At 38.7% G+C, this 13,000-nt stretch overlaps 1 protein-coding gene across 2 annotated transcripts in view; it reads right to left on the bottom strand.

Moving 5' to 3' along the window:
• Positions 1-473: 473 nt before the first annotated feature.
• LOC123958557 (C-myc promoter-binding protein-like) overlaps positions 474-13,000 on the bottom strand; it is a 158,167-nt gene continuing 145,640 nt past the window's right edge. For both annotated transcript variants that reach the window (XM_046031962.1, XM_046031963.1), the window contains 3 exons: positions 8,251-8,413; positions 4,667-4,731; positions 474-4,013 (listed from right to left, as the gene is read on the bottom strand). In XM_046031962.1, coding sequence (XP_045887918.1) covers positions 3,877-4,013; positions 4,667-4,731; positions 8,251-8,413 — 365 coding nt within the window. In that variant the 3' untranslated portion in view covers positions 474-3,876. The remainder of the gene's footprint in view (positions 4,014-4,666; positions 4,732-8,250; positions 8,414-13,000) is intronic.

The following is a 13,000-nucleotide window of genomic DNA, read 5'->3' as shown; positions in this document are numbered from 1 at the left end:
CTTTAGTGGACCTGTGACGCTCATTTACGTCAAAAAAACAAAAAAGTTGAATAGCTGCTATTGTAGCCGTCTGTTTCCCGCCTGGCTGATGGGTGCGTTAACTTAAAGGCACCCTGTGGGATTTTCTTACAAACAAAAAAGTTATTTACATTCACAGTTTCTCACCAAAATGCATTGTGAGCATCCTTGGAAGTCTTACAAACCCACTTAAAACATTTGCGAAGTACATTATCCTGCAAGTTCTGCATTGTTTACATCCATGTTTTCCATCTTCCTCTGCTTTTTTCTCTGCATTACTATTATTACTGCATTACTATTCCTTGTTGCGTCAATTCTACTAACTGTCCTATCATTGTTATGTGAAGCTAGCTTCAGAAATATGAACGGAGCAACCCACTTCTTCCTGCGTGTGCATCTAGCATGATTTTAAAAAACCTAGTACTTAAGAAAGCAAATGAAAACAGCCAACAATGAAGCATGTAAGTGATTTTATTTACAGTTCAACAATCCTGTAGATCTGGTTGCTGTGAATAAACTGTTATAAAATGTGATTTCTACAAAGGGCGAGTTAAAATGTACATGGCCCCAGATTCTGCAAAATCATTTATTTGTACAGTTTTGTTTTTTTTAACCCAACAAAAAACCCACAGATGAATGGCAGCTTTTTCCAGCTGCTGACATCGAAGTCGACGCGTCCTCTCCTGAACCTGCCGGCTCGACGACATTTTCAAGCCGAAAGCAGTCACTTCACTTTTAAGTGCAACTTTTTCCAGTATTTATTTCCTCTGCCGCAAATCACACACATGGTCGACGTTCATGAGACCGTCGAGAGTCCTCCTTCAACCATCGTGTCGGTCTGTCGGTCATCTCTTTTAACATACATGTGGAAATAATAAGCAATGCGTGGTGACGGCCAAAATCCAGTTCTATCCAGAATTTATTTGGTCATACAGTCTTCAAAACCTAAACAGACCTTTAGCTTAGAATACGCAGAAGTAGACTTGCCAGGATTTACTTCGCACACATTTACAAACATGATGAGATCTCTGTGTGTCCTTTGTTTTGCATTTTCAATATTAAAGCCTTCATTTACTTTCTGTACTTTTACAAACACGTGTGCATGTTAAACAGTTCATACATCAACAGATGTCCCTCCCCTCACACCAACACAGAATATGAACTGCGTGTGTTCAGTCACTGCAGAGACAAAACAGCTTTAAAATGGTTTGTGCAAAATCACAATCTGGTCATTGATATGGTTTCAGTTTTGCCATTTCTGCATTTGTTCTGCATGAGAGTAGAGGATTATCTGCGTGGGGACGGCATCATGTTTCGATCAAAATGTTTGTACTGATGAAAAACAGTTTAACATGAGCTTACTGTACTTGTATAGCGCCCTCCTAAATAGCTCACATACGTGTCACATTCACCCAATCAATCGCACACACGTTCATACACTGATGGCCGACAGGTGCAATTTGGGTTTCAGTATCTTACCCAAGGACACCTGACATGCAGACTGGAGGAGCCAGAGATCGAACCGCCAACCTTCTGATTAGTCGTCAACACGCTCTACCTCCAGAACCAAGTTCACCGCTATCCTACCATCTGTTACTGCATCGTTAGCATTTCCTTGGGGGATATCTATAAAAACAAAGCTGTGGTGTCTCTGCTGCACCCTGGGCGTTTTACACAATCATAAAACCACAGAAGCCACCTTCAGGAGCAAGACTCAAGAGAGCAAGAGAGTTTGCACCCTTCAACTGATATGGAAACACACTAACACTGTGTTCAGACTGCACGGTAAGAGCTCGACCACAGATTGTTTTTTTTATTGTACCACGGTGGGCAACGACAGATGATGCATTGACCTTTTTTTTTTTGTTGTTGTTGCCTTCCACTGCAAATTCCACATGTTTGTTGACCAATAGGAGCACAGAGCATTGTTTAAACATGGCGGACCGAAAGAGGAATGAAGTTTAATGGTGAGTTTTGTTTTTTCTTTTAGGCTTTTATGAACAAAAGACAACACACAGGGCAAGATTAGCACCAGGCACCAGCCGAATTCTGGTAAAATATGAACGTGGCTGGAAGACTTTTGTTATTTACCAGCTAAACAAACAAAAAAACAAATCCATTGAGTGGCTCTTAAAAATCTGAATATTCACAAGTCATTAGGTCAGTAGAGCAAGATAATTTTCCCACAGACATCACGCCATAAAAAGAGGGCAAACTACGATTGATCTGATTATGACTCTAATCGCCTAATCTGGCACAGTAATCATCGTAACAGACAGATCGTGTAGTCTGAACCCAGCGCAACAGAACGGTTCTGAAATTAATGTCATTCAATACTGTCGCAGGCCGTACGCGTGGCTGCATTAACATTCACATATAGTGTTGTGGAACCAGAAGCCGGTTTAACAGTTTGTACCACAGATGTAAAACTAAAGCACAAACACAGTTGTGTAAAGAGGGATTGTTTTTGGGGAGTAAAACAGAAAAGAGGCAAAAACTAAAAAAATTAAATCCAAGTTGCAACATACCACAATCTTACTTTAAGAACTGTAAACCTCCAATATGGCTGCCAAAAGATCACCAGGTGCGTCTTTATCAGCGTTGACAGTGACCATGAACAGAAAAGTTATTTGGTTTTGGTTTTTTTCAGAGCAGCTTCCGTATATTTAGGACAAACCATTCGTACTGTAGTGAGCTTAAATTCATCACTCAACTTGGGTAAAAAACATAGCAATTCATGTAAACGACACCTGACGATCACAGGTAGGCGGGTGTGTCTCTCAACCAGCCTCCCTTCATCCAAATAGACAACAAGTTTAGTACGAAGACGATGAGAACAGGAACACTGAGATGTGCTTCGTTAACAAACAGCGCAGCGCTCCACTGGTGAAGAAAACTAAGTTCAAAGAATGTTTTTGTAGACAAACCAAAAATATACGGTATTAGAACAAACGTTTACAGTGAAATGAAATGTAGAGCACTACTGGCAGCACAGCGGACATTTCAGATGCAGGACTAGCATTAAAGGCAGCTTTAAAAAAGTGGTTTTAAACATTTAAATTAGGGCTGCAAGTAACTACATTACTGGTTAATCTGCTGATTAGTTTGGCGATTTGTTGATTAATCATTTTGTTCATAATTTCCCACTGTGATAATTTACTGTCATTTACAGAAACCCCCCCTTTTGAGAAGCGTGCGTTTCACACTTGCTTGAATAATGATTTAAACCATTAATCAATTATCAAACTAGTGGTTGATTAATTTTCTGTGGATTGGCTGATCATTGAAGCTCTAATTTAAAGCACAGAAACCTTATCACCACTTAACAACTGACACTAAATCCAGGTTCACTCCGGTTTAAACCGCGAGACGACGACCACAGGACACCATAAAACACTACGCCCGGCCAGAATAAAAAAAAAAAAAATAAACAGAAAAAAAGACTACAATAAATAAAGCTTACTTTGTATAAATAGAGTTCAAGTTAAAATATCGCTAATATTATTCACTTCATATGCTTTGTGACTATACAATATAAATGTTGCATTTAAAAAAAGATCCTCTACTGCTGTGTATTTACAGAACATTTGTATAATTTTCACAAGATTTCCAAAGAAACCAGGTGAGCGTCACTTTTTATGAACGTGTGAGTGAGTTTCCATCGTCAGTTAGTTGAGATGAAGTCTGTAAAACATTTTGTTGTTGTTTCGAGCTACATAACGCTGACACTTGTACCTTTTTGATCACTTAACGTTACCAAAGTGCACAATCACAGTCTTCCAAAACAGGTTTCCTGAGCTCGCCTTAAAGCAATGACGTGGGCGGTGACAGTTAATCCAGGTGTGTGAAGGTGAGTGTTCACAGGTAAGGCTCTCCAAACGTCCTGCGGCACTCCATGACCCCCGTGCTGGGAGGACGGTCACAGTTATGGGTCAGCTTCACCAGGCTCGGCACGAGGCGATCATACGCCAACTTGTACTCACGATCGAAGGCGTCTGAGGGAAGACGAGATGGACGCCAACATTATTACAATCGCAGAAACATGTGGACAGTTCAAATTTACTATACTGTCTATATTGTCTTTAAGCTCATTGTTTGTTTGTTTGTTGTTGTTTTTTTTCCCCAATCCCACAATTTCTGTTTCGGTTCACTCTCGTTAGCGTAGTTTTCCAGCCGCAACAGGAAAACTAAAAAAAAATATCCACTGCATACTTCCTGCTCAGCACCAAATCACAAGACCAGCTGGTGAAAATAGCATTTGGCGCAAAAGACCAAGATATTAGCTTAAAGGAGAGTGAATATTATGCTGAGTCTCATTTTGGATACTTCTGTTAGTCCACTTATAGGACACTGGGTACACTATGTACTTACCTGCGCAGTGCATCGACACAGCAGTTGAGTACTTACCGGAAATGACGTGGCCAAACAATCAATTAATAATCAATTTAAATTCTATTCTTGCTCAATTCCCAAGTTTGTTTGTTTTTTTATTCAGAACTTAAAATTACATCATTATTATTATTATTTATATAGTAAATGAAAAACCTGATGTGACTCTGATGTAAAATCATTGTGTGTGCAAAAACTCCTTTAAAGCTGGAATTTGTGACATATATGACATGTAGTCATTAAAACATAAATGACTTACCAATATCAATGTTGTCTTTTCCCAGAGCCACTAGGGAGAGAAAGAGGATGTCCCGGTACAAACTCCTGAGGAGGAGAGAGTCGAGCTGGTTTCAGACATTTCTTTAGATCAAAGCTGGATTTCAATTTGCTTTAAAAAAAAACCCCACAATTTTTAATTATTCCTGTCAGTTATATTTCTGTTTTTACTCCTTCAATACAATAAACAAAATAAAGTTAGCTATATGCGATAGGAATAAAATTAATTTGGGTTAATTTAATATAGCTCTGTCACCAGAGAGTGCAACACAGTGTATTTAGCCAAATCCTGTAGGAAATATAAGTGGAACATGATTCAAAATTTAAATTACGTACAAAAGTATTAAACATACATCAAAATATACTTTAAGTATAGAAAGTCAAAGTACTCCTTGTGCAGAATGGCCTATTTCGGGATAACGTATATTATATTATTGCATTATAATCACTGATACGCATCATTTTAATGTTGCAGCTGGCCAAAGTGGGGCTAATTTCAATTATTTTATATACTGCTGTGTTGCCTAATCTGTAATAAAAATGTATCTGATTTTATTTGTTAATAATATTTTGTATTGATAATGTGAATCTGTAAAGTAAAAGCAGCAAAATTGATCAAATAAATATAGTGGAGTAAAAAGTACAAATAATAAAAAAATATGTGCCTCCAAAATGTAGAGTAAATATAAAGTAACCATAAAACTGAATTCCCTCAGAGTGTCAGACACACAATCCATTAGTCATTAAGAGGACCTTGTAGTGTCATACTTTCAATGTCTGGTTTACTCCGTGCCAACTGCAATTTTAAAGGACTTTTAATCCTTTTTTTTTTTCTAAAATTTTTAGATTTGTATATTTTCTTCTTACCAACTTTTTGTTAATTATTATATTCCTTTAAAGCCTTGATGTGCAAAGTGAGCAACTGTAACACAAACATTTCCCCTCTGGGATCAATAAAGTATTTCTGATTCTGAAGAAGTAAACATTACATTTATTAGCTGATACTTTTCAAGGAGTCGAGTGTTTGATATTGAAAGACAGATTTTTGGAGGAATACATACATATGCGGTGTGTCCTCACACACACACGCATTTCAAAATCTATGTTTTGTCCCCCTCACTTTTCTCCGCCGATTTCGGAGTTTGCTCATAGCCAAGTTGGTTTACTATGAGAGACTAGTCAATCAATCACACTCTCCACATCAGACATAAACGGGTGAAATGCAGATCATGTAGGCCTATGGAAAACATGTGACACAACGCAAAGGTGGTCACACAATTTAAGGGAGAAAAGAAGAGTTTGCTGGAGGCAGGTGCAGCAAAGTGCCTCAATATTACGGACTTTTCTTTTGTGCTGCTGTTATTACAGCCTACCTGAAGACAGTAGTGAGGACGCCTGCAGCTCGGCGGGTAGTAGTTTTCTTGGCCCGTTCCTTTTTTAAAACTGTACTTTTACTCTTTACTTCAGTATTTTCTTCTTTGGGCCTGTAATCTACTTTAAATTTTGCTACATTTTCCAGTCATATCTTCATAACTTAACCAGTCCGTCATCTGCATTTTGCTTCATTAACCAAAATGAGCTCATCCAGACTGTGTACGCGCCGTTACGCAGAGTGTCGGGCGCTTGTAACTGATCATCAAATCAAGCAAATACCTTTTCAGTTTAAGGCTTTATTGCTCCACTAATACAACTGAAATCCAGTGAGCGCACTCCATGGCTCTGGTGGCCTGTTGGAAAGCAGCCTGCGTCGCTCTTTAACAAGCGTGAAATACTTTCACTTTCTATTAACGACGCATTAAAAGTGTATTTAGACGCTGCAGAGCAGATGAAGACTACACACTGTAACATCTGAGTCTGATGGTCACTGGGTTGATTCAGATAGACTATATTAACAGTATCCTGTTGTTGTCTTTCACATCGGTTACCATTTGTTTTATAGCAAAGTCGCCGGTGAAACTAATCTAGGCTTTCACTCAGCAGCTACCAGCTGTTATTTATTCAGGAAACAATCATTTTTGAGATGCACAGAGAGGGAAAATATGGGTGGATAAAACAGTCCTGTTGGGCTTTACGCAGGACGCACAGCTTCCTCTATATGTTTACCTGATTCAACAACGAGCTGCTCCTGTGTTACTGCCACAATAATTCTTTGCGTTGTAAAGATTATGTTCATAGATGCTTTAGGAATAATCAGATAGTGGCTGGGCAGCAAGTGTGATATTATTATATATCTTATCAATACCTTCATGGAGATTTAGCCATTTCTGTTTAATACAATTATTTTTGAATTACAGCAAATTGCCTTCCCTTGAAATAACCACGTTGCACAGTGGCTGTTTTTTAACCTGATGCACAGCAGATGAAATATTATATATAAATATATTATACTTTTACTTGAGCGAATGTTTTATGGGAGTAATTGTACTTTTAATTGAGTAAAGATTTACAGTACTTGGCCAGCGCCCCCAATACTAGAGCTGACATGGGGAACAGAAAGCAGAGATGAGGGCAAGAGCAGAACAGACTCAAAGCCAGCACAGGCCAAAGCACCAGTTTATGGTAAGATTGATGATGAGATGGCTTTTTTATTTATTGTATTCAAGGAGAGTAAGAGAGGTGTTTCTAGTTTTGGAAATGTATTTTAATGGCTCATTTAGTTATATGGTCTAAAATTCTGAAGAATGCAGGAGTAAAGGTCTCTAAAGACCCAGAGCCCTCGACAAATACTTCGTCTGGAGAGTGGGGCTGACCAGGGACAAACTCCTGGGCCACTTTTTTGCCTCAGTCCGTGACCATCCTTGACCTTAAAAACTTGCTACGTGTCCATAAACATTTTAAAAGTAGTCAAAATGTTCACACAGAGATGAACATCCTACAGTATTTTAACATGGTTTTTATGATATGTAGTCTGTTTTGTTGTAGTTATATTATACTCTGTCTCTCTGACTGTGCACTCTGTCACTTTTCAAAAGTGATTAGAAATGAGCATTTAAGTGCTTCATTTTTATTTATTTATTTTTTATTTATACAGGGGAGCATGCCCCAGAACCCCCCCAGCATTTCAGCGTCCCCCCAAGATTCAAAGTTGCTCCTACGCCCCTGAATCTATGTATATCATGTACAGTATGACGCGACCTGTTGACCCGCTGCTCTGCACAATCTGAGCGTTTACGTAGTAGTTTACACGCAGAAGAACCTCTACAATCATTTATTCCTTGCCTTTGAAACTGAATTGGTTTCTCCTCTTTTCATAAGTAGCATAAGTTTCCGCTGTTTTGAAAGCTTTTACCAAGATTGTAGCGCAAAGAATCTGGATTCACAGTGACGACGTGAATAAGAGGAAATAAATATTTTATGATAAAGAGGAGTACTGTGTTATTATTATTCATAACCCATTACAGAAATTAAAATTCTACAAAATCTACAAGTTATTTTCTATTTGACTCGTTAAAAAAATATCTTTAAATGTTTGTTTTTTTTTAAATATAAAACACTTTTAAAATACAAATAAACTTGCCTTGCATTGTAGGCAATAAATATGAATAAATATGACATGTCGGTGCAGACCTTTGCCGTTTGACCCCGAGCGTCTGGCCCAGCAGCTGCAGCAGCTGAGCCATCGGCCGGCCCACGTCGTTCCTCTGGATGCTCTTCACCACACTCTGCAGTAACTCCTCGCTGAACGGCTTCTCCTCCTCAGACACCGGCCGGGACAGAGGGTAACCCACATCTAGCAAAACACACACAGAGATCAGCAGTGGACTCGTCATATTAGTGCAAATAATACAAAATGAGGATGAGGTTTTATCACCAACAGGTTTTCACTCAAATGAAAAGTACTTGGGGCTGAGTATATGTACTGTATGAAGCAATACAGTATGTTTAAGTATGTTTAATTAGATCTAAGACAATGCACTTTAATCAGCTATACTTTAATTAGGTGAATAACAGCTTGGTATGTATGTATGTAGCAATGTAACCAGAATTATTTGATTACTATTTATATAATCCAGAGTCAAATACCTCTGATTCTATTTTCTGATTCTATTTTTTAAATACACAATAGAAATAACACATATAAATGAATATATATAAGAAATTAGTGTTTTATGTACTTTTCACTTCACACAATATAAAATTACCTTTTGAAACGCGAAAACGATATTATAATTTGTTTATATAACATATTTAGAGACATGTCGGGACTTTTATACCGAACACAGAGAGTGTTATGGAGTGCTCTCGAAACACTAAATCAGAGAGCACTATGAACTATTAATTAGAGAGCAGTGTGCATTTGTTTTTCTCCATGACTTAGTTAACACAAGTTAACACTTAGTACATTATGTATAACGTTTTCCCAAAACTGTGTTCCTGCCGTGAGCAAACAAAGATTAAAAACTGCTAAATTCGGCGTGTTTTTCTGTGGAAAGTTTTTACTTAACAAGCCAATAAGCCGTAAGACACGTGAGAGCTGACATTTAGTTAAAACGCTGTTTAAATTACATTTAACAAAATGACACAATACACCTCAATTCACTAAATGTTATGCCGATTAGGCTGAATGACCAAATAACATCTGTTAGGTTAGCGTAATCAGATATTTCATTTTAATAGAATCCTATTGCTACTTCTATGTATCTCATTTTTCAATATATGCAGACATAAATAGGGCAGGCAAAGTTATATCAACAAAGTGCTGAGTCTTATAAAACTATAAATATTATAATTATATAAGTTTAATATATTGTTTGGACCAATAAAAACTTACAGCTTCCTGTTTACCGTACATAGTTTTGATAAAACAGCACTACAAATGTTTATTATGAGACATTTCTTAGTTTAAAGGTGCAACACAATTTAATAAATAATAGTAGTTCATATGAATTTGGTGGAATTTTAATGCGTTCATAATACCGGTGACTGAAAGGCGGTGGAGTATTAAGTTATTCAGGAGCACGATGTGGTTGGTGTTCAGTACCCAGCCCTTTTAGTAATACAACACTGTCTATTGTTATTAGGCGCTGAATAAAAAATAAAAATAAAAACACAAGTGGAGAAACAACATTCACCAGAGATGCAAACCTACATTCAAATACAGAGCAGGGCTGTATTTGAGACAACGAAAAAATAATCTCTCTGTGAAAAATCACCATAAGATTCCACTTCGCACAGAGACTTTCATTCCAAACACTGTGAAACCATGAAAGGTAGAGGCTGACTTTCCACAGACGACACTGCAATGCGTCAGGCAAAGAACACACAACAGAGGGAGATATAAGCAGGCCTCAGACACAAACAACAGGACTCATCTGTGGGAGTCTGCAGCAGAGAGGAGTACTCACTCTCTAACAACAGAGTACAATTAAGCCCTGGAAGACAGAGAGCAGACAGAGCCTGTTAGCACGAGGATTAGCTGGCTGCCTCCTCCATTAAGTAATCAATCGCTACACACTGAGTGAAGCAACAGACACTTTAGCACCAGAGTCTGTTCATTCACAGTCATCTAAAATCTAGCTGGTCACATGATTAATTCTAATATCACACTGAAAACTTTTCTCTACTCTAAATAAATGAGTATGTGGGTGAGGTTTTATATTTCACAGTTTTTGCTTTTTAAACTGAGGCTTATTCTCATCCAACATTTGCAATAAAATAGACATTATGGACAGCAGGAATCACTAGGAATTTCCAGACAATTTGCAAAAGAAAATGCTAATTAATGCAGGTTTCCATCCACTGATGTTGTGTTAATATTAGGAGTCGAGTGCATCGAGATAAACAGCTGGTGGCAATAATTATCCAGTTGGGTGCCATTAAATCACAACAGGAGAAGTAATCAAAAGAGCTCCAGTCAAGGCTGAAAAAGTGGGACACAACAACGTGATGGAAATATGGCATTTATATTTGTTACATGTATTTTCTGAGGAAGATTAAAGTCTCCTATTCGTCTCACAGAGATCTGATGTTTTCATCTCCTCACTGACATTTAAGTCACATGCTTCATGGACCTCACTAAGCCCGTTTCCGTTGCACTTTGTCCACCTCAGCCAAGCATAAAAACATTTTGGTGACATTTTGAGGTTTTCCTTTTTATTCCCAGCGTTTCCACTCAGCTTTTTTTGAAAGCGCAAAATGAAAATGTGCATTAAAAACAGGTTGGTGGAAACACTGACTAGTGATCTAGTCCAGTGGTTCCCAAACTAAAACCACTGCACCCCTTCACAGGACATTTTATCTGTTATAACAATTTATAGAACTGTTCATATACAAATCACATTACTTTTCAGTCACATGTGACATATGAAATTATTTAAGTGAAATTCTCACTTACTCAGAATAAAAAATGTTGTGAGTATGTTGCTGTGTGGATTTGCAGATCAATAATTGAACTTAAAATGAACAAAGAGGTAAAGTTAAATATGCTAATAATGTTTTTCTTCAAAAATTATATAACTTTTGAGGTGTACAAGGACAAACAAACAAAATTAAGCAAAACAAAAAAGGTGCTCTGTGGGTTCAGAGATGTTCAACAGGTACACAAAACATTTTCTTAATCTCAATCCACACATCCCCATTGTACACTCTCTTCATAGTTTTTGTTTTTATCCCCTTTTTCTGTTTTACTGTTTCTTCTGCTGCTTTGAGGATCATTAAAGTTTGATTCCTCTGCTTCTTAAGACGTTTCCAAAACCTTATTCAGCAGCCGTCTGTACTCGTGTGAGAGTAAATCACTCGACTGCCTGCTGAATTTGAAACTGGTCTGACAGACGCATAGAGAGCAGCTTGACTCACTGTACGTGTTCCAGAGGATGTACAGAGGCTGGATTTGGTCCTGGTGCAGCTTGAGGTTGTCCCACAAGATCTGGATCAACACGTGTTTACTGTCCTCCGACATCCAGTGACGAGGAACCTGATGAGACACAATAGAGAGAGAGAGGCACAGAGTCAGTCAAAAATTTTAATCAAAACACCAATTGCAACACAAGACTGTATTTCAAGAGTTATTTGACATAATCAGCTGCTCATTTGGATTTGCCGTATTTTTTTCTGACTGACTTGTTTTTTGGGGGGGTGCACAGGGACACAAAATACAGGTGGAAAAACTTTTTGAAGGTGTTTTTAAAAGATTTTAAAGCAGTTAGAAATCTTGTTTTTTCTGACTTCCAGTGTTTTAACTTCTCACCTTGTTGCTGCAGTAATAGTATAAGTGTACTTTAGGGTTTGTCAGTACACCGTCACCTCACTGAGGGGTGCGATAACAGGCGCAACAGACTCAAAATTTCCCCCCAGAAACAGTGTTTTTAATCGAACAACATGTTGTAACCTTGTTTAAAAAAGTGCTATGAAATTATTGTATGTTTTTGTGTGCGTACGCACACGTCTGACCTGTGAGTCTCTGTTGCAGTGCTCAGAGGTGAGGATGAGGCCGGGCAGGTTGCTGGGCAGGTCCAACCGTCTGAAGTACCAGACCAGGTTCCAGTAGATGATGGGATGATGGTCCACCATGTCGGCCTCTGTGATCACCGGGTCGCCCTCGTTCTCCAGCAGACTCTCCAGCTCCTTCCACAGCACCAGCGGGCTCAGGTAGGGAACAGTCACCGGCTCTGGGTTGTGGAGCCGCCACTCCATGCTCAGTGGGTCCTGCATGGGATAAAAAAAATAAAAAAAACAGATTTAAGAGAGTTTTTCCACTATGATTAGAATCAAATTCAGTAACTGTATTAAATATTGAAACGCTCTAACATAAGTGAAGTCATGTTGAGACATACTGCAGTTTCGTTGAGACGGCTGGGCAGGCTGCCTGACGTCGGCACACAGCGGTTGAGTCGGGACGCTTCGTCCAGAGGAACAAAGGCGCTGACGCTGCGAGCCATGTGCGCTCCGGGGGACAGCGCCCCCTGCCGGCGGTCTGTGGGAATGTCGATACCTTGAGCCCTGGCCGCTCGAGTCCTGAGGAAGACGCAGTGAGGACGGTCAGCTCGTAACACCAACATACGAATCAGCCCACGGTCACAACATTTAACAAATCACAAAGAGTTGCAACTTTCCTTTTGAGGGAAAACAGTGAATCGAGGTGTGGTATAGTTCTACTTTTTCACAGACAAAACAGAATCCAAATGTTTAAATCACATTAATAATATTCAGCAAAAACACACAACCGTAAATCACTTTTTTTCCCTCCCTGATATCTTGGCGTCATTCTTTATCCCTGTTGATCACACATTTCATAACCACTTGAGGGTTTTTATACAAGCACGTGGTCTCTCTGTCCAACACACACATACAACACAAAACACACACACACACACACACA

Source organism: Micropterus dolomieu, linkage group LG20, assembly GCF_021292245.1.
Source record: "Micropterus dolomieu isolate WLL.071019.BEF.003 ecotype Adirondacks linkage group LG20, ASM2129224v1, whole genome shotgun sequence".
Lineage (NCBI taxonomy): Eukaryota > Metazoa > Chordata > Actinopteri > Centrarchiformes > Centrarchidae > Micropterus > Micropterus dolomieu.
The sequence above is the reverse complement of the archived record's forward strand: the minus strand, read 5'-3'. Positions and strand labels throughout refer to the sequence as shown.